At 44.6% G+C, this 23,524-nt stretch overlaps 1 protein-coding gene across 1 annotated transcript in view; it reads right to left on the bottom strand.

The window, feature by feature from the left end:
* NSG2 (neuronal vesicle trafficking associated 2) overlaps nucleotides 1–23,524 on the bottom strand; it is a 62,832-nt gene that overhangs the window by 29,827 nt on the left and 9,481 nt on the right. Inside the window, exon 3 of the mRNA XM_004043028.5 lies at nucleotides 14,482–14,565. Within this exon, the coding sequence (XP_004043076.1) occupies nucleotides 14,482–14,565 (84 nt within the window). The remainder of the gene's footprint in view (nucleotides 1–14,481; nucleotides 14,566–23,524) is intronic.

The following is a 23,524-nucleotide window of genomic DNA, read 5'->3' as shown; positions in this document are numbered from 1 at the left end:
AATCCCAGCTACTCAGGAAGCTGAGGCAGGAGAATCGCTTGAGCCCGGGAGGCGGAGGTTGCAGTGAGCTGAGATTGCACCACTGTACTCCAGCCTGGGCGACAGAGCAAGACTCCATCTAAAAAAAAAAAAAAAAAAAAAAAAAAAAAAAAAAAAAAGAGAGAGAGAGAAAGAGAGAGAAAGACATGCAGACTTCAAGAGAAAGGGCCATTTCCTACCTATCAGATGGGTAGGACTTAGAGTTGGTTAAAACCTGGTGCCAGCACACGGGGAGGAGCAGCTCACGCTTAGGCACTGTTGGGGGAGTATAGACTGGTGGAACATAATTGGAAGGTAATTTGGCAAAATTTATTAATTAAAATGGAAGGTGTATATACCCTCTGGCAAGGTTTTTAAGATTGAAGACTCTCAAGCCCTCCACTTACACTTGCAGAACATATGAAAGGGGTGTGCGTGTGCATGTGTGTGTGTGTGTGTGTCTTAGTCCATTTGGGCTGTTATAAGAAAATACCATAGACTGGATAGCTTAGAAACAACAGACATTTATTTCTCACAGTTCTGAAAGTTGAGAGACCTAAGATGAAGGCACCAGGAGATTTGGTATCTGGGATGGGCCCACTTTCTGGTTCATAGATGGTGCCTTCTATCTGTGTCCTCACATGGTGGAAGGGTAGATCAAGCTCCTTGGGGCCTCTGTTATAAAGACACTAAGCCCATTCATGAGAGCTCCATCCCCGTGACCTAATTACTTCCCAAAGGCCCCACCTCCTAATAACTAATATGAACTTGGGGGTTAGCATTTCAACATCGGAATTTGTGGGAAAACACAAACATTCAAACTGTAGTAGTGCATGTAGTTCACTGGAAGGAGGTTCACTGCAGCTTGATATCAGCAGCAGAAGGCTGAAAGCTAGAACAATCGTGGACTAATTGAGAAAGATGATGAAACATCCTCTGTCTACAACCATTAACAGGAACAAAAAGGATCTCAATGTGCTGATGTGGAAAGATCTCTGAGATATATTATTAAGAGAAAGAAGCAAGGTACAAGAGAATGTGTATACAATGGTTACATTTGAAAAGATGAATGAGGAAATCAAGTTTAAGTGTGTGTGTGTGTGTGTGTGTGTGTGTGTATGTGTGGTGTGTGTGCGTGTACTGCACATATAAGACCTTTAGGAAATGTCCCTGGATGAGATCATAGGAACATAGGAAGCTGCTCCTGGACTAACAGAACTTTCTGCAATGATGGAAATGTTCTCTAAATTTGAGCTGTCCCATATGGTAGTCACTAGGCTCACATGGCTACTAAGTACTTGAAATGTGGCTAGTGTGATAGAAATTAAACTTTAAATTGTATTTTGTTTTGACCAATTTAAATGTATATAGCCACAGGTGGCTAGGGGCTTCCAATTTGGACAGCACAGATGTAGACAACAGATATTTTTTGTGAGAACTATGAAGGAGGGAAAGGGAGACTTTAATTTCTCAGTGAATGCCTTTCTGTACTGTTGGAATGTTGTGCATTTGTATGTTATTCTTATTTTAAAACAAAGGTTACTGACCACCTACTGTATTCAAGGCCCCAGAATGTATAGGCATACGGTGCTATAAAACTGAATCAGGGCAGTTTCTGTCCTCAAGAGCCCAGGCTTTCATAGCACCGGAAAAACGCAGGAAAGGAAATAACTGCATGAAGGAGGGAAAGATGACCAATTCTGCCCAGTGATTAAGGTCCCACAAAGGAAATGGTCAGTCCTCTCTGAAAATGAGGAAGAGAGGTGCGGCTACTAGGAAAGGAGGTGATGTCCCAGCCAGTTTTATGAGATGAATAGGTGGCCACCAGACTGTGGGGAGAGAAAAGCATTCGGAGTAGAAAGAACAGCTAAGCGGAGGAGTAAAGATGAAATCGGGTCCAGTGTGTCGAGAATTCCACAGGTAATTTAGCTTGTTGGGAGGAGACTGAAGAGATGAGCAAGAGACAGGCTCGAGAGACCAAGTATAGCAGGCGAAGGAGTTCAGATTTTACCCTCATGATCAAGAGAAGCCCCAGAATGGTTTGAAGCAGGGAAAGGAAGTGATTGCCTGTGAGTTTCAGAAGAGACACACTCTGACTGTGGCTTGACATGTCAAAACCGAAGAGAGGAGCTGGAAATGAGAAGGGCAGTTGAAATATCTGCAAGATTTATTTTTATCCTCCTTTATACAAAAAATAATAAAGCTATTTATAGACCTAAAATTGCATCAAGTACATTTTGCTTTGTGCACAAAACAATCATATTGGGTCTGTTTAGGGTTGTGCAGTATCGCACTTCCTGTGGCCATCTCATTTTTTTATTGAGCTTCCTACAACCTTGAGAAGTCTTTCTGTCTTTACCTTTTCTAATTTTTCTAAGGCTTCAAATCTCTGGGAGATTGCTAGGATAAGACACTGAAATACTGAACAAATCTGACTTATCCTTGGTGGCGTGACTATGGTTTGATTTCTGGTTTTAGACCCAGCAAACATGCTGGTAAATCCTAGAGCAAGGTTTCTCAGCATTTGGGGCTGGACAATGCTTTGTTGTAAGGAGCTGTCCTATGTATCATAGGGTGTTTAGCTGCATCTCTGGCCTCTACCCACTAGAGACCAATAGCATCCCCACCCCCAGCTGTGACAACCAAAACTGTCTCCAGATATTGCCAAGTGTCCTCTGAGAAACAAAATTACCTCTGACTGAGAACGATTGTTCCAGGCCTCTTGGGGATGAACTCACCCAACTACCTCATTTTACAGATGGGAAAACTGAGGCCCAAAGATTGAGACCAGAAACCGGGTTTCTTGACTCAGTTTGGAGATTCTTTTAGAAATTAGAAATTTTTTTTTCTTAGCCTCAGAGAAATACAATATAAAATAAAGTTGGAGTTTTCATTCAAGTCAGTTTCATTAGCTAAATATTCATTTATATTTAGCTTTTTTTCTCTCTCTCTTCGTCTCTCTTTTTTTCCCTGTCTCATATTTTGTACATGATTCAGCCTCGAATTTCTGTTTAGTAGCCTGGTTTTCAAGCCACAAATGCTACCCAAATTAATGACAATACTTTTTTAAAGACTATGAAAACACCTACCCTCCCTACTTGTAGCATTTTCATTTTTCATTTGCTCCCAGTGAAAGAAGTTAAGGGGAATGTGTCCCGTCTATTTTAGGGGCTACTGCATGCCGGGTGCTGTGCTAGCCACATCCCAAGCACCATCATCACAATGGCTCTCTCAATTGGTGGGCACTGGCATCCCCATTTTACAGAAGTAAAAACTGAGGCTGATGGAGGTGAGGTGACTTGCCCAAGGTCACACAGTCCAGTGAGTTATAGAACTAACATTCAAACCAGGTCTGTCAGATTGCAAAGTAAAACTGGGTTCAGGTTGTCAAGAATTAGAATGAATGAATGATGATCACCCAAGTGAGGGCTGAAACCCCTTAAAGAACCAAATTCCCTCCCAGTTACTTGGATCACAGAGCTGAGCGCTCAGCATCCCCAGGAGGAAGCGAGGCCTACATGGCAGTTGCTATAACAACTCATTTTCTTATAATTATAGAACCTAGTGGCAACATGAAAAGCTGCACATACAGTCATCTTATTAGGGCCTTCTTCTGACAGTTCCAGGAGCTTAAACATCATCAATTTTTTAAGAATCACATTTAATATAATCATGCATTGCAGGAGCAAAGGCCCAGAGAGCGAGGAAGCCAGGAGATGAGCTCTCCCACCTTGTGACTGGGATTGCGGAGCAGGTGGCATGACAGACCCTGGGGAAAACGGCATCGCTTTCTTGGGAAATTGTCACTTCTCTTTTTCCCTTTTGGATCAATGCATTTCAGGACTCAGCCAAACAGTGTATTTAAAGAGAAAAAAGAGGACAAAAGAGCCAACGCAAAATTAACCTAACACTCGGCAAATAACAGGGATCTGCAGCAAAATTTTAGTATTCTTGCAACCACATTTCAGTTTAGCTTAATTTAGCCAATTCCCCAAATGTGCAGGGTTTCCCAGTTTGGAAGATGGTATAGATAAAAGAATATACGTGTATGCATGCACACACATACACATAACCACACGTCAGTGCACATACCCCTCTGGGTCAGAAAATCCCGACTCTGCCCCCTTATTGGCTGTATGACCCCGAGTGGCTTAATTAATCATGCTGATCCCCAGCTTTCTCATCCATATATTAAAAATATGCCTATTTCATGAGTTACAATAAAGATAAAATGGGAAATGACTCACAGGCTATCTGGCACATAATAGAAGTTTAATAAAATAAAGTTGTTATTATTTATTACTGCAAATAATTATTTTTAAAATGTTGTTTACTTTCTGTATCTTCCTTTTATTACTCCAACCAAGGATTTGAGAAACCTTTAGGAAGCCCTCTTTTCAGTGGCACCTTCAGCAATCCAGCCAGGTAGCAGAACTCTAGGAAAGCCGATGTGCCATCTCAGCAGTGAGGTGCAGGAAGAGAAGGAAAAGTTCTAATGCTAGGAACCTAGGACTTCCAGGTGTGAAAGTGGGGAGTCAAGGACCAGGGGAGATGAGCTCCAGCGGGGTCTCCAAGCAGAAAACATGGATGGCAATGGAGGCAGAGGACACTGCATGGGCAATGCTGGAAGTGTGAAAAGGCATGGAAGTTTTGCAGTGCTATGAGAGCCCCAGAACACTGGGAGTGTAGGAAGGCAGTGGCAGAGGGACAGGAACCAGCAGCAAGGCCCACCTTTGGAAGAGCCTGCAGTGCCGTACTAAGGACATCACACTGCAGCCCCTAGGAAGCAGGGAGACATTGCAGATTTCTCAAGCAGGAGAGTGATCTGATGACGTAACCTGGTTTTTCTCATATTACGTGAAGGGGTGGGACAGAGATGGAGAGCTGGGAGCTGGCACAATGGAAACGGTAAGCCAAGAGGAGCAACTGAGCTACGGCAGTGTCACCTGGGATGGAGGCCAACAGGTACCAGGCGTAGCTTCCCACTGGAGACCCAAGCTAGGTGGCAGCATCCATCTAGCAAGAGACCTCCCTCCCTAGAAATGAAACTACCATGCAGCTACAAGAGGAAGCTCACGTTTATCGAGCCACAGTGGAACAACTGTGTTAGCTTACATTGCCTCACTTAGGCCTCGCACTAGGTCTATGATGGAGCCTTCAGCCACCCATTTTGCAGATTGGGAAACACAGGTTCAGAGAGCTGAAATGACATGTTCCAGTTCACAAACCCATGGGATCAAACCCCTAACCCATGTGTTTCTTCCATATCGCCTTTCCACAGTGGTGTGCTGAGAGACCAGCTCTTGGGGGGAGAGGAGGAGATTTGTAGCCTTTGCTGATTTCCATGGTGTAAACACTCCCACCATGATTGATTTCAAGCTTCCAACAGTTTCACAACTGGCTTGCAAACTTGGAAGAATCAGCTCTCAGGAGTGGGTGTGAGTTACTCCAGCCCACCCCTGCAGGAGTCCCATAGGAAACAAGAGTGCTCACTATACCCTAGAAGTCTTCTCCTACACTATGTTTATTAACAAGTGACTTGCTTTATTGCAGCATTTACTTAACAATGTTTGTTTGGATCAATGAGAATGTAAAGCCGGTAATAAAAGCCCATCCTTTTGCGATGGGGTGGTCATTGAATCACCCCGTCTCTCATCAAACCCTATGCACATTCCTCCTAAGGCAGCACAATGTGTGTTTTCTGTCTCAGAGGAATGTTTCGTTAAAAAATTAAGCCACGATTGCTTTCCAACTATCAATTAATAACAGCATACATTTTTGAAGGTCATTCTAATAGTACACTCACAAAGCCAGGCGAAAGCACCTGGACAAAAACATAGGCCAGCATCTTCAGTCTGATTTTCAATAAAACCCTGGCCAGAAGTGAAATAATAAACATGAAACACTCTGGCAGCCTTTCTCCACCAAGTCCTCATGTGCAAATTCTTTCCATGCCAAATAATGACTCTGCTCCTAACCCAGCAGGCAGTGTTTTTAATAACTTGCCTAAAAATGTTCCTCAAAATTTAAAAGAAAGAGAGAGCAATAAAAACCAAGACAACAGATAATAAAGTAAAATCACTTATCTCCATTTGCTGCTGTCAGCAAATATTAGAATCCCATGGAATGAAGGCCCTGGAGTTTTGATGAAAAATTGGTAGAAGCAAATGGTGAAGCTAGAAATGTTGTCTAACTTCTTAGGAATGTGGCATCAGGAAGAGAGTTATGAGGATGTGTTATCAGCAAGAGTTCAGAAGAAAAGATAGGGCCCTGATTTTAAATAAAGATACTGGAAATGAGGCAACCAGAGCTGTTGATGTGATCGATGTGGACTTTCTTGGTCAGCCATACGGATTTTTTTTGTTTGCTCATTCACCTCCTTATGCATTCATTCATTCATTCATTCATTTGAGACAGGATCTCACTCTGTTACCCAGGTTGGAGTGCAGTGGCACAATCCGGCGCACTGCAGCCTCAACCTCCCAGGCTCAGATGATCCTCCTGCCTCAGCCTCCTGAGCAGCTGGGACCACAGGCATGCGTAACCACATCCAGTTAATTTTTTGCATTTTTTGTAGAGATGGGGTTTTGCCATGTTGCCCAGGCTGGTCTCAAACTCCTGGGTTCAAGCAATCCTCCCACCTTGGCCTTCCAAAGTGCTAGGATTACAGGTGTGAGCCACCACACCCAGCCTTATTCATTTATTAAGGGCATTTTTTAGTGCTTCATCCGGCCAGGTGCTGGCTAGCTTCTTAGGGTACAGAGACCAAAAAACACCATTCCTGCCTCAAAGAGCTCCTGGTCCAGTCAGCAGGAGACCTAGTAGGTAACTCACTGATGCCAACTCTGTTTAATTGGTACTAGAATGGAGGGTCCTATAGGACATGCAGGAACCCAAAGGAGAAAGGACAGGCTTTGCATGTCAGTGCAAGCAACACTGCACAGGCCCAGGCCATGTGCATTTGGTGTTGAGGGATGAATAGGGAGATGGCCCCATGGCAGGCAGGAAAGACAATCCTGCTAGGAAGGACGACACAGACAAAGGCAGGGAGGCATCCAATGGACAGGATCATGAGGGAAGGGCCAGTGCTTCTGGGAGGTGGATGCACCTACGGGAGAGGCAGGTGAGCAATGGAGGCACAGGAATGCCACTGTGGGTCATGTGCTCCAGAAGGGGAGGAGAAAGGACTGGGGCTGCTGAGGAAAGGGGCCAGGGATCAGGGAGAGGGCTGGGACAGGCGGTGATATGGGTTGAACCAGAGTGTTGGAGTGAGAACAGAGAAGAAAGGACAGTCACTAGAGACTTCCAGAGGGAGAGGGGCCTGGCTCTATGGCTGCTAGGTGCAGCGGTCAGCACTGAGGAGGCTGGTTTCTGTGTTTCTCCCTGCTTCTTCTCCTGTTAGTGTTGGAGGGAACGTGAGCAGGGTTGAGGCTTGAGACAGGGAGCCAAGGCCCCCATTTCTTGGCCCTAGATTATAAAAGGAAAGGAGAAGGAGCCACTGGCAGGTAAGTGAGCTCAGCAGCATCCTTAGGAGCCATTCCTGTGTAGCCGGGGATCCCCTTCCATTTGAGCAACCTTCCCTGACCCTGTCTACCCGGGCAGGTGGCCCAGCTGCACAGCCTCCAGGGTGTGGACCTCAGATGGCTCACTCTGCCTCTCTAAGCCTGTGTTCCTCATATGCAAGTGGGGTAACAATCCCGCCAGCCTGGCGTGCTGGGACCATTCAGCGGGGTAGTGCACATAAAGTGCTAGTCACAGGCAGGAGCCCAAAGAGTGGAATGGATCGGTGAACGGATGAAACAGCAAAAAATCCACACCTTCTAACGTTAGCCTGAAACTTCAACTGGGGTTTTATTTTTGTTTTACTTGTTGCTGTTTGTTTTAATAATAGCCCACTGACACTGGTTCTTGTTGTTGTTGTTGTTGTTGTTTGTTGTTGTTACTGAGTCTTGCTCTGTCATCAGGCTGGAGTGCAGTGGTGCAATCTCAGCTCACTGCAAGCCGCACCTCTTGGGTTCAAGCAATTCCCCTGCCTCAGCCTCCCAAGTAGCTGGGACCTATAGGTGCGTGCCTCCACACCAGGCTAATTTTTGCATTTTAGTAGAGACAGTGTTTCACCATGTTGGCCAGGATGGTCTCCGTCTCCTGACCTCGTGATCCACCCACCTTGGCTTCCCAAAGTGCTAGGATAACAGGCATGAGCCACTGGTTGTTTAAAAATGACTGACTCTCTCATGTCCAGTTCTTGGTCCCACCTCATTTTAATGAGAGAATGGTGAGCTCTGGTCCCTTTGGGCTAAGGTGTCCCTCCCACTGCAGCTTCTCCCCACTGGATGTGCTCTAGGTCTGGACTGCAGGCATTCCCAGGATCCTTCCCAAGTGCCTACACACCCTCCAGTCTGAGCTGGCCCTGGCCAGAGCCTAATGAGGCAGATTCTCTGAATGCTGGATCAGGGTGTGGGGTCAGGGATGCTCCTGAGACCATCCCAAGAGACAGGGCCCACAATGCAACACACCCAAAGCCTGCTCCATGCCAGGCCAGTGCTGGGAACTGGGAACACAGAGATGCACCAGACACCTCCCTGCCCTCCAGGGATCAGAAGCTAGAGGGGGCTGCAGGTGCGGGATAGGCCAGGCAGAGGACAGTGGGAAAGGAGGCCTCATGACCCTACAGAGCCCAGAGGAGGCCCCAAATCCAGCTAGAGGATCAGGAAGGGGTCCCAGAGTTGCTGACTCCAGGAAGAGCACAGCTGAGAAGCTGCACAGAATGTTTCTCATCTGATCCACACATTTGTTAGCTCCTTCAGGGCGGAGGTTTTGTTTTATCCATTTTTGTATCTCCCAGCAACAGGCATTGAGCCCAGGCCAGAACCAATATTAATAATGACAAAGAAGAAAAGGGAGGGAGACCAAGAAGGAAGGAAAGAAAGAAGGCAGGAAGGTCACAGCTTGGCCAGGACAATGGCAGGGTGACATCAAGTTGTGGCAGACAGAATAGGATATGGAGCCATGAAGCTGGGTTCTTGCTTTGTTCTGACATTTCCTGGCTAAGTGACCTTGGGAAAATCACCTCACTTCTCTAAGTATTAGTTTCCTCACCTGTAAAATGGGGATAATAAAAGTACCTACTTCCCAAGATTGTTGTTAGGCTGAAAAGTAGATGTAAAAGCATATTTAAGACATTATTATTATTCATCTTATAACTGAAGTACTAAAAAATAGCCCACGAAAAAAATGACCAGATGGGGCATGCTGGCTCACACCTGTAATCCCAGAACTTTGGGAGGCCGAGGCAGGAGGATCGCTTGAGGCTAGGAGTTCAAACCAGCCTGAGCAACAAAGTGAGACCCTACCTCTACCAAAAAAAGAAAAACCTTTTTAAATTAGCCGAGCATGGTGGCATGTGCCTGTAGTCCCAGCTCTGCGGGAGGCTAAGGTGGGAGGATCACTTGAGCCTGGGAGGTCAAGGCTGCAGTGAGCCATGATCATGCTAGTGCACTCCAGTCTTGGTGACAAAGTAAGACCTTGTCTCAAAAAAAAAAAAAAAAAAAAAATGGCCTACCCTTACCAACAAGCAAACACGTGCCTTCAGGAATCACTGTGGGAAGCCAGAGACCACCCATGAATCCTGATAATGAACTGGCTACCCCTTGAAATGTTCCTCCAGGTTCTCCCAGTCACATTCCCAGGGAGAAAAGCCTGCAAAGAGAGGCCCAGAGCCCAAACAACAAACAAAATCCAGCTAATTAGACAGGAAGCTAAGAACACAAGAGGAAGAAAAAGGATATAAATAGGAAAGAAAGAAAATGATAATTTATTAAGCCCCTAGCGTGCACCAAAGACAGACTATTCATTATTATTGTCTGGTTTTATTAATGAAAAGTTGGGAACTTGGGAGTGGAGAGATTTTTCCCAAGGTCATGAAGCTAAGATATGGCAAAGCCAAGATCTAAGATGCCTAGGCGAGCCTAGCCTCAAGCCCAGGTGTCTCCCTGGAGGACAGCTGTGCCTCTCTACAGCTTAGCACCAATGACTTCCAAATCCAAACTCAGCTCCAACTCACAGACGAACCTGGAAACAACCAGGCCTGGCAGCATAGCTAGGTGCATAAGCATCTTCCAGAGCCTCAGTACCCTCCTCAGCACCAGCATCTTCCATAGCACCAGGATCACCGTGACACCAGCACCCTATATAGCACCAGCACCCTCCATAGCACCAGGATCACCGCGACACCAGCACCCTATATAGCACCAGCACCTTCCACAGCACCAGGATCACCGTGACACCAGCACCCTATATAGCACCAGCACCTTCCACAGCACCAGGATCACCAGGAAACCAGCACCCTATATAGCACCAGCACCTTCCACAGCACCAGGATCACCAGGAAGCCAGCACCCCCAACACGACACCAGCACCTTCCACAGCACCAGGATCACCAGGAAACCAGCACCCCCAACACGACACCAGCACCTTCCACAGCACCAGGATCCCATGACACAAACACCCACCACAGCGCCAGCACCATCCATAGCAAAATCAGTTTTAGAGAACCCCTTGCTCTCAGATTAAGAAAGAAGGAGGGTTTTTTTCTCTGCATTTTCCCATTTTCTCACATAACCCTGATGAAAATATTTCAAGTCTGTGGCCCTTTACAATGACTGCAGGGCTTCCTTAGTTTCAGAAATAACAAAAATTCCAGGCAATTCTTTCAGCTCATCTTTCTCTATTCATCTCTCCCCACCCTGCTCCCTTCTTTTCTCTCTCACAGTATAATTGCCATGAACTGCTTTCTCCAGGTTAATTTTGAAATTCAAATCACAAGCTGTCCCAGATCCATGAAGGGATTGGAATGAGAAGGGGTGCACCTTTGCAGTTCCCAGGGTTCCCTCAGCCCCGGGCAATACATCTGCAGGGTGACCCAGTGACTGTGTAACAGCACCAAACTCTCTAACTGTAAATTCCCTGACTCCAGCCCTAGTTCTCCAGTGGAAATCTCCATCCTGAGCTCCAAACCTATTAGTTCCAAGGGTGGCCAGACCACCTGTCTTCCCCCTCCCCACCCATGGTCTCCAGGCACCTCACACTCAGAGCATTCCCCCAGCTCCCTACCTCAGCGGCAGGTAGACAAGCCAAACACCAAAGAGTCCCCCAGTGCCCTTCCTCCAACCAGGAGCAAGTCCTGTAAATTCCACCTCCATAACAGCCCCTCCCTGGATCATGAGCCCCAGCCAGCTTACTCAGCTCAGACCCTCAGACTCTTCTTAATTACCTCCACGCCTCCTCCCTAGCCTCCCTGCATCCACCCCTGCACCTGCAGGTGCATCCTTCATGGGGCTCAGAAGGAGCTCTCTTTAAGAAAGTGAAAAACCAGGCTAATTAATTCTTGCAGCTTTACATAAGCATAAGAGAATCTGCTCCATTCCTTCCATTTTGTTTCAAGTGCAGGTCCCCCTCTGCCCATGCCTGACAGGGCTGACAGAGGGCTGCCCCTGAACCACAAAGCCCTTCTTTCCTGACCCCCAGGACTAATTGAGTCAAACTGTGCGGGGGTGGAGAACTTCTACAGGCCCTGGTCCCTGACCCAGCACCCTTTTTCTCTTAGCTGACTCATTTCTGTTCTACCCAGCAGTTACCTACTGCAGGCATCATGGCTGAGCAGAGAGGCCCCCAGGCCCTGGCTTTGCCTACTGGCTCTGCCACTTGCTGGTGGGTAAGCATGTTATGTCACCTCTCGGAGCCATAGGGGATTATATCAATCTCTCACGTAGATATGAAAAAATAGCCACATCACCAAAAGTTGTCAAAGAAGACAAAAAAAAATATAGCCCTATATCACTGCTAATAACACAGCCATAGACAGCATTTTAATATTAATACATTTAATTGTAATTTTTCATAGCTCCAATCCAGAAAGCATACAATCTTAATCTCTATTTTACTCACTCAACATTCTCTCTTTAAGTATTTGCCCAAATTATTGCACTTCACAGCCATCATTTCAAATGACTGCTGGATAAAGCATAATTTCATTAAAAATGCTTAACACTCTATCTGTTTTTTTTTTAAAAAAAGCACACTTAAAAAATAATTCTCATTTTTGTCTGATTATTGAAATAATTAAGTGCACATTGCATAAAATTTGGAAAGCATAGAGAAGTAAAAATTAGATGAAAGTATCTCATAAACATATAATTTAGAGAAAACTACTCTCTGAGAAAAAAAAGGTAATTCTTAAGAAACTGTAAAGTAGTTCATTATATGGATGTGTTCTCATTTATGAAATCACAAGAAAGTTGTTGAAAGTCTAGTTTCCAATACTTTAATTTTATAGATAGTACTGCAGCAAACATTCTTACATGTGAACCTGGTAATATTTCTTGTGATCTCTTGCCAGGAAGGCAGGTAAACTTGACCCCGTGGCCTGGTGCACAAGATACCCCAGGCCTCTCCTGCAAGCTCTGTGCTCATTCATGCAGGTACCTGCTTATTCCTGCAAGTACTTGTACGCAGCTGGGTCTTGGTCCACTTTCACTGGGCCTGTGCTGTGTGGCAGACACTGAAAGTACAATAAAAAAGTAAGACCAGCCGCTGCTCTCCAAGAGGAGAGTGGCATCTAGGAAGTTCCACATTCCAGGGAATGCACACAGAGGGACCACACTCCTCCCCTGGGCCACATACTCAGCTGCTTCAGTATTGATTTAGTGGGGAGAAAAATAGTCAAAGACAAACAAACCCACGTTTCTCCCCGCATACGCTTCAATTCCCAGATAACCAACCACGAGTCATGTTCACTTTCAAAGCTCCCAGTCACAGCTGACATAAAAAGGCTACTATTGCGCACTTCTACAGATCCAAGTGCTTTGCATGTACTTTGTACTTCATCGTCATGGCAACCCTACTATTATCTCCATTTGATAAGTGAGGCTTGGTGACTCGCTTGTGGCCACACAGCTAGGATAAGGTGGAAGCAAGGCTCAAGCCCAGCCAGGCTGCTGCATCATCCATCCACAGGACCACTTGTTCTACTGCCTCCAGGGCTGATTGTTTGCCTCCTAAATATTTTAGATCTGTCTGCATCTCTCCACCCACTGGCCACCCTTATCTGATCTGCCACCGTTTTTTGTGTGTTTCTTCACTTGAATGACTGCAGTAGCCTAATAGTGCCCCTCCATCCCCTTTCATCCACCACACTCCATTAGCCATGTAAAAGCCAGCATACTTTTTCTAAAACCCAAATGTAATCATGTCCCTTCTCTTCCTGAAGTCCTTCAAAGGCTTCCTGTTGCTTTTAGTATTAAACCCTAAATGCCTTCATACAGCCTTCAATGCTTGGAACTGTCTGCCCTCCGCCCACTTCTGCCTCATCTGTGTCTGCTCCCTGCACCCTCCTAGAGCCCGGCCTCACTGTCCTTATTTCTTTTTTTTTTTTTTTTTTTTTTTTTTTTTTGAGACGGAGTCTTGCTCTGTCATCCAGGCTGGAGTGCAGTGGTGCGATCTTGGCTCACTGCAAGCTCTGCCTCCCTGGTTCACTCCATTCTCCTGCCTCAGCCTCCCAAGTAGATGGGATTACAGGAGCCCGCCACTACACCCAGCTAATTTTTTGTATTTTTAAGTAGAGGTGGAGTTTCACCGTGTTAGCCAGGATGGTCTCGATCTCCTGACCTCGTGATCCACCCGACTCAGCCTCCCAAAGTGCTGGGATTACAGGCGTGAGCCGCCGTGCCTGGCCCTCACTGTCCTTATTTCTATTCAGGGTTTCTATTTCTGTTTCTATTCAGGGTTGGGGCTAGCCTTCTTCCTGCCTCAGGGCCTTTGCACAAGCTGCACTCTCCTCAGCTGCCAGCACCTTGTACCTGCTTCATACCTGCTTCCCCACCCACCTCAGCTCCTAAGTGACTTCCTCGGGGCATTCCCTGGGATTCCTCTTTCACCCTCACAGAGAATGCTTTGTGGATCCTTGATGCAATTCATCACAGCTAGCAACATATTCTCCAGTGCTCCTCGCGGCCCCACCACCAAGAAATAGGAAGCCAACCATTAGGGTTTCACCACCAAGAAGCCAGCTTTTCTTCCCCCCACCTTTGTTTTTCTCATATTTGTTGCAGCGAAGGACTAAAATGTGAGTCACTTACTGCATTTCCATCACATTTCCTGGAGATTGTGATGAAAAAGCAGGAAGAAGGGAACAGGAGAAAGGAGAAGGAATAGAAGAGGCATTTATCAATTATGAGATTTATCAGAACATTCCAGAGTACACGAGAATATGATAGACCTCAGAGGCAGAGTTCTTGTTATTTGATTAAACTCAGTGGCCAGACTGTACGGCTTCAAGAAATCTTCCAGAAATAGCCTGCATCATTTCCCCACCCACAGCAGTACTTGCTCCAAGCACGAGGTGTGCTGAGCTGGCTGGAGTCAGCCTCTCCTTTACTCTTTCTATTACACCATCAAGAAACTGACCGTAAATTCAGCGATTTTCGGCACCCGGAACTTCCCTTTGTTCTTCTGTTCCGGCTGATATTCCGTTCTTGTCTTCACAATCACCTGAAAGAGTCAACCAGTGTGTTAGCATGCATGGAGACTTGAAACATTTTCCTTTCTTTTTTTTCAGTAACCAGAATTTATTACACATGACATAAAGATCAAAAAAATAAAGAACCCCCCTTCAAACACACGTAAGAGAAAATTCAAGTTACTCATAATACTTCCCCATTCCAACAGAGACAACCCTAAGTAACAATTTTGATTATACCTTTTTAGATATTTATATAGACTTATATATGTACATATTGTTATACATTTACTATTTGTGAAAATATATATTTTATGAGATGAATTCATACTTTATAGTTTATAACCTGCTTTTATCACACAACACTATATTTTTCTCCAATTTTCCAATGTAAACAAATATATCATTTTATTTTGCCTTTAGGCATAGTATAACATTTCACTGCATGTGTGTACTGCAACTGATCTAATTAAACTTTAATTGTTATACGTTTAGGTTGCCTCCACAGTTTTGGTTATATAAACAAGTTATGGGATTGTTTGTAACTCAAAGGATAAATGGAGGCGATGGAGGGGATAAATACCCCATTCTCCATGATGTGCTTCACATTGCATGCCTGTATCAAAATATCTCCTGTACCCCAAAAATATATATACCATGTACCCATAAAAATTAAATAAATATGTAAATAAATAAAATAAAATAAAATAAAATAGAAAGTTATGATGAAGATTCTGTTTCTAAGCCTTTGCACACACACTTAATTCCAATTTGATTTGGGGACTTGTGAGAAGAAAAATAGAAAGTTCTGTTGAATCTGTTGTATCATCTTATTTTTCTAAAGTCTGAATATTTTTGCAGAGGTGGTTAACATCCTATCAAGATATGCTGTCAACCTGACAAGACATTTATGTAACTCCATCCCACTGTGCAGGCAAAGTGAAAGAAAAAGAAACCTGACAGATAATCAATAACTATTGCCAAGTGCTGCAGTGCCATGAGGAACACAGAAGCTGTCTAAGCCTCAGGGTCTCATCTGTAAAATAGAGACAAATAATTCTAATCATATCCCTATTTTGTAAGGTTGCTTTGAGAGTTAAGTGAAATGATAATGAGCAATATTTTTGAACCACTTATTATATGCCAGAACTAGATCAAGCACTTCATATGCCTTACCTACCTATCACTACTATTTCCATTCTCCTAACAAGGAAACTCAAGCTCAGAGATGCTAAGTCACTTGTCCAGGGTCACACAGCTAAAATGAAGTAATCTAACCATGATCATTCCTACTTCCCATTATGGCTCAAATTAACAGAATTTTCACTGAAAACGCCCACCAACCTTCCCTGGAGACAACAGTCAAGCGTATTAACTAGAGCAAGAATTCTTCTATGAAGAATGTCCTTTAACATCTGTGAGGCATGTCATGGACTCAATGCAGCTCAAAAAGGAAGGGATAGGGACGGCACTACCATACATGGAACATCTACCAGGTGGTACCTAAACCCAACTAACCTATGGCTGGACTTATGGGGGTTAAGGAGGCCCTGGACCCCAGCCCATCAGCACCCCACCCTCTCTTACCTCTAGAACCCATTTCTGGATGGAAATTCTGCTGTTGTATCCTGCCCTCTTTGCAGTCTGTTCCTCCAAACAACAAAAAGAGAGCCCCTGGCTTCCTTAAACAGGGAAGCGACACAGCCAAACATGGATGAGAGCTTACAGGGGGTGGGGGCAGAAGGATGCTCTGTTATTTTTATTTTCTTCCTACCCCCTAGGCCAAAGAATAGGAAAACAGAAGCTCTTGTACCACAGATAAGAAAAATAATTCTCATACTTTGTGCATTTACTATACAGCAGGCATTGAGCATTTGGCATGCCTTACCTCACTTAATTCTACACTATAAAGCAGAAACCAATATTGTCAATATTGTAGGGGAGTGTACAAATGTGGGCTGAGTTCAAATCCTGGCTCCAGCACTTACTAGCTGGTGACCTTGGGTGAGTTGATGAAGCCTTCTGTGTCTTGATTTTCTCATCTATAAAATGGGGAAATCACCATGACCACCTCGTTGGATTGTTGGGAGGCATAAATGAGTTGATGCAAGTTAGACATTCAGAACATTAATCCAATAACATCTGGGTGCTATCACATTTTCTTCCATAGATATCTGAGGCAGCTGTAGAGTGGAGCCTTGCACCTGTCAGGCTGCAGGGTCACCCTACCTAGCCTATCAAGAGCAACACAAGGACTTCTCAGGAACATGGGCATTCAAGAATGCCCCCAACTTCCTTGCCTAAAAAAAAAAAAAAGTTTGGGGGCTGGGCACAGTGGCTCCCGCCTGTAATCCCAGCCCTTTGGGAGGCCGAGGCGGGTGGATCATGGGGTCAAGAGATCAAGACCACCCTGGCCAACATGGTGAAACCCCATCTTTATTAGCTGGGCATGGTGGCGCACACCTGTAATCCCAGCTACTCAGGAGGCTGAGGCAGGAGAATCGCTTGAACCCGGGAGGTAGAGGTTGCAGTGAGCCAAGATTGTGCCACTGCACTCCAGCCTGGTGACAGAGCAACACTCCGTCGCAACAAAAGAAAAAAAAGAGTTTTGGAAGATGAATAGAAGTTTCCTGGGTGGACAAAACAAGGGAAGACAGTCTCTGCAAAGTGTACTACACAGCCAAAGAAACAAAAGTGTGAAATGGCATGTGATCTACAAGAACTTGCTTTGCTGGCATGTGAACTGCAATGCGAATGCGAGAGTCGGAAGCTGATGTAAACAAAAGAGCAAATGGTAAAGCTCCTAGGCTAGTTCACAGCATTCTGGGATGGACCAAATGAAAGAACATACATGCAGGTGCTTTGTGAACTGAAAGGATATTCTACAAATTCCAGTTATTAGAAATATTTTGGACATCACTAGATCAACTGTCAGATTATGAAGTCGTACAGAAAATTTAGATGTCTGATTATTTTTCTTAATCCACGATTTTAGAAATATTCACAAACTTGGATTTACAATTTTAATTTTATCTCCCCATGCATGTGTGTATGTATATATGTGTGTGTGTGTGTTACATATACATGTAACATATCTATTAATATATACAATACATGTATTTCTTGGTCAGCATGAGCCACAAGCCTTGGGGTAATAATTGCTTTTTGGGGTAGGCAGCATTCTAATTTGGCTCCAAAGATTCCTGCCCCATGGTGTTCATGTGCTGTATAATTTCCTCCCTTTAGAATGTGGGCTGGACCTGTGGTTATGATGGGCTAGTCCCTCCCACGATTACATTGTGCTATGTAAAACTCCAGGGTAACAGACTGGAAAGAGATTCTCCACTGACCTTGAAGAATTAAACTGACATGCTGAAAGATAGCCATGCAGCTAGTACCTGAGGGCAACCCTCAACCAAGAGCCAACAAGAAAACCAGGACCTCAGTCCTCCAACCACAAGGAACTGAAATCTGTCGACAGCCTCAATGAGCTTGACAGAAGATCCCAAGTGTCAGTGGGAATGCAGCCTGGCCAACACCTTGATTTCAGGCTCATGAGACCCTGTGCAGAGAACCCAGCTAGCCTATGGTTGGACTTCTGACCTACGAAAACTGTGAGATAATAAGTTTATGGGTTTTAAGCCACTTAATTTTTAGTAATTTGTCACACAGCAATTGAAAATTAGTCCACCTTCCCACATTGCCAAGTCTATTTCCATCATCTCTTGGCTTGATCCCTTCCTTTCTAGATCCACAGTCCTCCAACTGTTCTTGAGAATCCTCACATCAAATGTTGGATGCAAACTCAGAGACTAGTAAATTTAAAAAAATATATATTAAGAAGTACTTGCTTCTTAGTCTTTCTCGCTCCCTCTCTATTTTTATAAACATCCTTCCCAGAGCTTTTGAAAAAGCTGAAAACCATTTCCATTCTGTGTAAACTTAAAAGACCCCATATTCTAACCAACATGTTGAGACAGGAGACAGAACTGAAAAATATTACTGTCAGAACAAGACCATGAATAATCATTCCAGGCAATATCATTTTTATTCTCATAATAATAAATATTTTGAGGTTGCTTCTCTAGCATCCATCTCCTTCTTCAACCAAAAGCTCTATGATATTCCTTTTGGGAACCCACCCCTGCCTCACTGTGTGGCAGCCATGTGGTTCAGTGGGATTGACCACTTCCTTAGTGACAGTGATGGTCCCTAGTGAAGTTGAGCCAATCAGGGCATATCATCCTATTGATCACACAATTTGATTGACTCAGACATGGGCATGTTACCCAATTTGGACCAATGAGCTATGAGGTAGTATTGACTAGTGTCTTGATGAAAGAAGCCTTGTAGGTCTTCATGAGTGATTCTTCCTCTGGATGGCATGGTGAAGACTTTAGTCCTGGAATTGTTGCCATCTTGATGGGAACCAGGAGAAGAACAAGGCAGCACACAAAGAAGGGCAGAGCCAAGAGGAACCCAGAGAAATGGAGCTGGGTCCAGATGACATCCTACCCTGGGATTGCACCTTACCTGAAGTTAGACCTACTCTGGGATCCACAGTTATAGGGGCAAATACCTACTCTTTGAGCCTTAATACAATTTTGGCTGGGTTTTCTGTTACATGAAACTAAAAGCTTTCTATCTGATACACATGTCTTCCAAGAAAACCCAAGAAAATGAACTGAAAAGTGATTCGATTTTAGTAAGGCAGCCAAATACTAAATAAGTAAACCAAAATCAATAGATTTCCTAGGTGTCAGCAAAAAGTCAGCTCAAAAACATAATGGGTCCACCAAAAGATACAAGAACATTCATAGCAGCTTTGTTCCTGATAGCCCCAAACTGGGAACTTCTCAAATGTACACTAATAGGAGAATGGATAAATTGTGGTTTACTCAGAAAATGGAATGCCTCACCACTATACTACATATACATTGATGAATTTCATAGACATTACATTGAACAAAAGAAATTAGACACCAAGAGGTTTTTATATACTGTGTGATGTCATTTACATCAACTTCAAGTATACATATAATAATTTATATGTATAATATATTTATCATAAAAATATGCCACTCACCATTTGCAGTCATGGGGTTAGAGGGTACTGAAATTAGGCAGAGTTGGGACCATAACCCTCTCTTCAAATCCATGTCCTGCTTTGCTCTGAACCCTTATGAAATGCTACTTAGGCTTTGAGTGACTTTCTAATGAAAATAGTCCCTTTAGCTTCAGGTCCTCACTCCTCAAACCACAAAGTTCAAATACAGGCCAAGAGACAGGCAGGTGCCTGACACCATGTGGGTCCTCAGTCATCTGCTGTTTTCTTTAGCTAAGCCACATTTTCTCCAAAAGCAACTCAGGCTGCTACACAATATTTTGTCTTCACCCCAAGGAAGTGTTAGCTCTTTGGAACTCCATCTCCATTTCAAAAGGTCTTGGCCTGTTTGCCTGGAACAAATGGACAGTGCTCTGCCTTCATCTTCTTTGACCTCTCAGTCATTTTTGACAAGCTTGTTCTCTCTCTCCTCCTTGAAAGGTTCTCCTCCCTTGGGCCCATGGCAGCCTCTCTCTTGGTTCTGTTGCTGGCTCACCCAGCAGCCCTCCTCAGTCTCCACTCCAGGCTCCTCCTCTTTCTGCTGATCTCTCAGTGTTGGGATTTCTCAAAGCCAGCTCATGACCACTCTTCTTTCCATCTACAAGCCCCCTCTGCATGTTCTCACTCCCATCACTTCCAAGTTCATTGGTTTTTTTGTTTGTTTCTTTGTTCGTTTGTTTTTTACAGAGTCTCGCTCTGTTGCCCAGGCTGGAGTGCAGTGGCGTGATCTCAGCTCACTGCAACCTCTACCTTTTGGGTTCAAGAAATTCTCCTGTCTCAGCCTCCTGAGTAGTTTGGACTACAGGCATGTGCCACCACACCTGGCTAATCAAGTTCATTGTTTATCCTCATGACTCCCAAATATATACTTCCACTCAGATATCACTCAAAACTCAGATGACCCTACTGGACATTCACCCTTGACCCTCCTGCCCCAGCCACCTCACTCTCAACATCTTCATGCCACGTAATCCCCAACTTAGAAGATAACGGCAGCATTATCCAAACTACTGTTTATGTCAAATCAAACACAGAATATCTCATGATTCCTCCCTTCCCTTTAGTCTCAAAATTCATTCCATTATTCCACCCATTCCAGCTCCAGCTTCCTCAAAAATTTCCCTTAAATCAACCCACTCATCCAGTTGCACGGCCTCTACCCCAATATAGGACATGGTCATCTCTCTTTGGACCTTTGCCCTGGCCAGCTTCCTTGTTTCCAAACCCAGGGGAAAGATCCCTCTAGATCGAGGGAGAGACAATACCAGCAAACCTTCAGAAGACATCCGGGAGGCCAGCACCTGAGGCAACTACAGAGAAGCAGTTTGAAGTGGCCAGGGAACAGGATGGGTGAGGTGAGTAGGTGACAGGGAGGAAGCTAGAGAGGCACACAGAGGCTCTGAATGCCATGCTAGGCACCTTGAAGATTAATGTGAGGGCAGTGAAGAGCTGAGGAATGATTATAAATGAGAAAACGGCTTTGCAGGTATGCATTTCAGGCACAGGAGAGGCCTCTGGCCACAGTGAAGGTACACTGCATGGGGACCGGCAGAGAGCAGGGAAAATACAACCCTACAAAGTTACTACAACCAGCCAGCTAGAGGACTTTCACAAAGCTTAGTGTTTTGTTCCTGTGGAGTAGAGCCAGAAACATTTCCCTTCCATAAACGATAAAGTCACAGTTCCTTTTTTTTAGTACTCTGAAAGGGAAAGCATTAAATGTTAGCCAATCGTTATTAATTGTACCTTGGAGGAATCAGCTCGCATAGGCAAAGAGAACGAGACAGGAGAAAAATAAATTTGCAAAGAAAGCCTCTCTTCTAGACATTCTTCTTTTTCCCGCAGTTAAAAGAAAATGGAGCAAAACAGAGCCCTGAGCGCCTTGTCTATCAGCAGAAATGAGAGAAGAAAAGTAGAGAGGGGAGGGGCAAAATTTCTCCTACTGTTTTTATTCTTAAAAGTGGGGTTTTATGGATATTTGGAAAAATGAAACTCCAGGTTTTCAAATACGATTGTGGATTTGGGCAAAGCAATAACTTTGTTTTCTTTCCATATTTACACATTGGATCCCCATTGTCCTGTCAGCTGCTAATATGAAGAACATAATTTAATATAATTGGCATTGTGAAAATGGGATAAATTATTCATCCCTAAAGGACCCCTTGTCTGGATATAATTCCCATGTCACTGGCCAGGCCAGATAACACATGGTGGTTCAGACGGTGCAAAGTACAGATCATAAAAATTTAAAATACTACTTCCCAGGATTATCAATAATGAAGAGGTTCCCACATGGAGAGGTCCCAGGATTGGCAGGAACAATAAATAAAAGTGCAGAAGTGCTGACAAGGAGCAAGATTGTATTTTTATGAGCTGGACTTGCACAGTCCAAAAATACATCTAAGCTATACCCATCATCCCTGGAGCAAAGAGACAGGTTCAGAGCCAGGACAATAAATGGCTGGCACTGAATCCCTACTGTGAGCCAGGCACGGTGCCGGGTGCCCTGCTGATGTGGACTCATTCAATTCTCATAATTCTCCTGACAACATTCTCTCCAAGCCTCAGTTCTCTCCTTCAAAATCATTATGATTATTCCCATTTTTCAGATGAGGAAATTTAGCCTCTGAGAGTTCAGTCGCTTGCCTGTGATCAAATGACTGGCCTCGGGTTGAGCTAGAGTCAAACTCAAGAATACCGTACTCTTTCCTATTGATCATGGTTTTGGGTTTTTTGTAAAGGTACCCACTATGTGCCTGGCACTGTGCCAAACGCTTTACATCCTGTATCTCAGCAAATCTTTTCAATCATTCTATGAGGTAAAGGTAATTATTCCCATTTTACAGATAAGGAGCCTGAGTCCCAGAGAGCAGAAATGACTTCATAACTTCACATGGCCACTAGGAGGCAGAGCCCAGACTTGAACCTAAGCTCAGTTCCAAGTGCCACCTAACACTTGAACTCTGATCCTGGGGAACCAAGACACAATAGGGAGGCCATAAAAACTGTGGAATGAATCAGTGAACAAATAAATCCTATTTCTAAAGAGAGAGGGTGAAGTTGCCCAGATGGGGCCTGCATCCTTAGTTGGGAACTTCCCCATTTGCACCTCTCGCTCCTCACTCCACACTCCCTCTTTGGATTCGAGTTTTTTCCTGGGCCTTGAAGGTTGGTATTGGGCCCTGAACACAGGGTAAAATGTCAGTGCTCAAAAGACTTTAGTGGCAGTGTTGTCCAACCTCATCAATTCACAAATAGGGAGACTGAGGCACAGAGCGGGAAAGGGATTTGCCACAGGTCACACAGTAAGACTGAGTCGGAAGCAGGTCTCCAGTATGAATGCCAACTCTCAGTCTGGAGCTCTTTCCATGGAATAAACTTTGTTTTTCTTGCTGGGCCTTTGCTTTGCTTCCTCAGAGGCAATATAAAAGTTGGTCTCAAATGAACTATCTGCCTCAATAAGTCTATAACTCCCCACTTCTTTTTTTATTTTTATTTTTATTTTTTTGAGACAGAGTCTCGCTCTGTCGCCCAGGCTGGAGTGTGGTGGCGCAATATCTTGGCTCACTGCAAGCTCCACCTCCCAGGTTCACACCATTCTCCTGCCTCAGCCTCCCGAGTAGCTGGGACTATAGGCACCTGCCACCACGCCCAGCTAATTTTTTGTATTTTTTTTAGTAGAGATGGGGTTTCACCGTGTTAGCCAGGATGGTCTGGATCTCCTGACCTCGCGATCCGCCCACCTCGGCTTCCCAAAGTGCTGGGATTACAGGCGTGAGCCACCACGCCCAGCCAACTCCCCACTTCTATGGCAATGCATAGCATGGGGCAAGATGAGGTGCTCTCCACAGGATCCTCTACGGGGAACTTCCAGCTCCTTCTGCTCT

Source organism: Gorilla gorilla, chromosome 4 (genome assembly GCF_029281585.2).
Source record: "Gorilla gorilla gorilla isolate KB3781 chromosome 4, NHGRI_mGorGor1-v2.1_pri, whole genome shotgun sequence".
Taxonomy (NCBI): domain Eukaryota; kingdom Metazoa; phylum Chordata; class Mammalia; order Primates; family Hominidae; genus Gorilla; species Gorilla gorilla.
The sequence above is the reverse complement of the archived record's forward strand: the minus strand, read 5'-3'. Positions and strand labels throughout refer to the sequence as shown.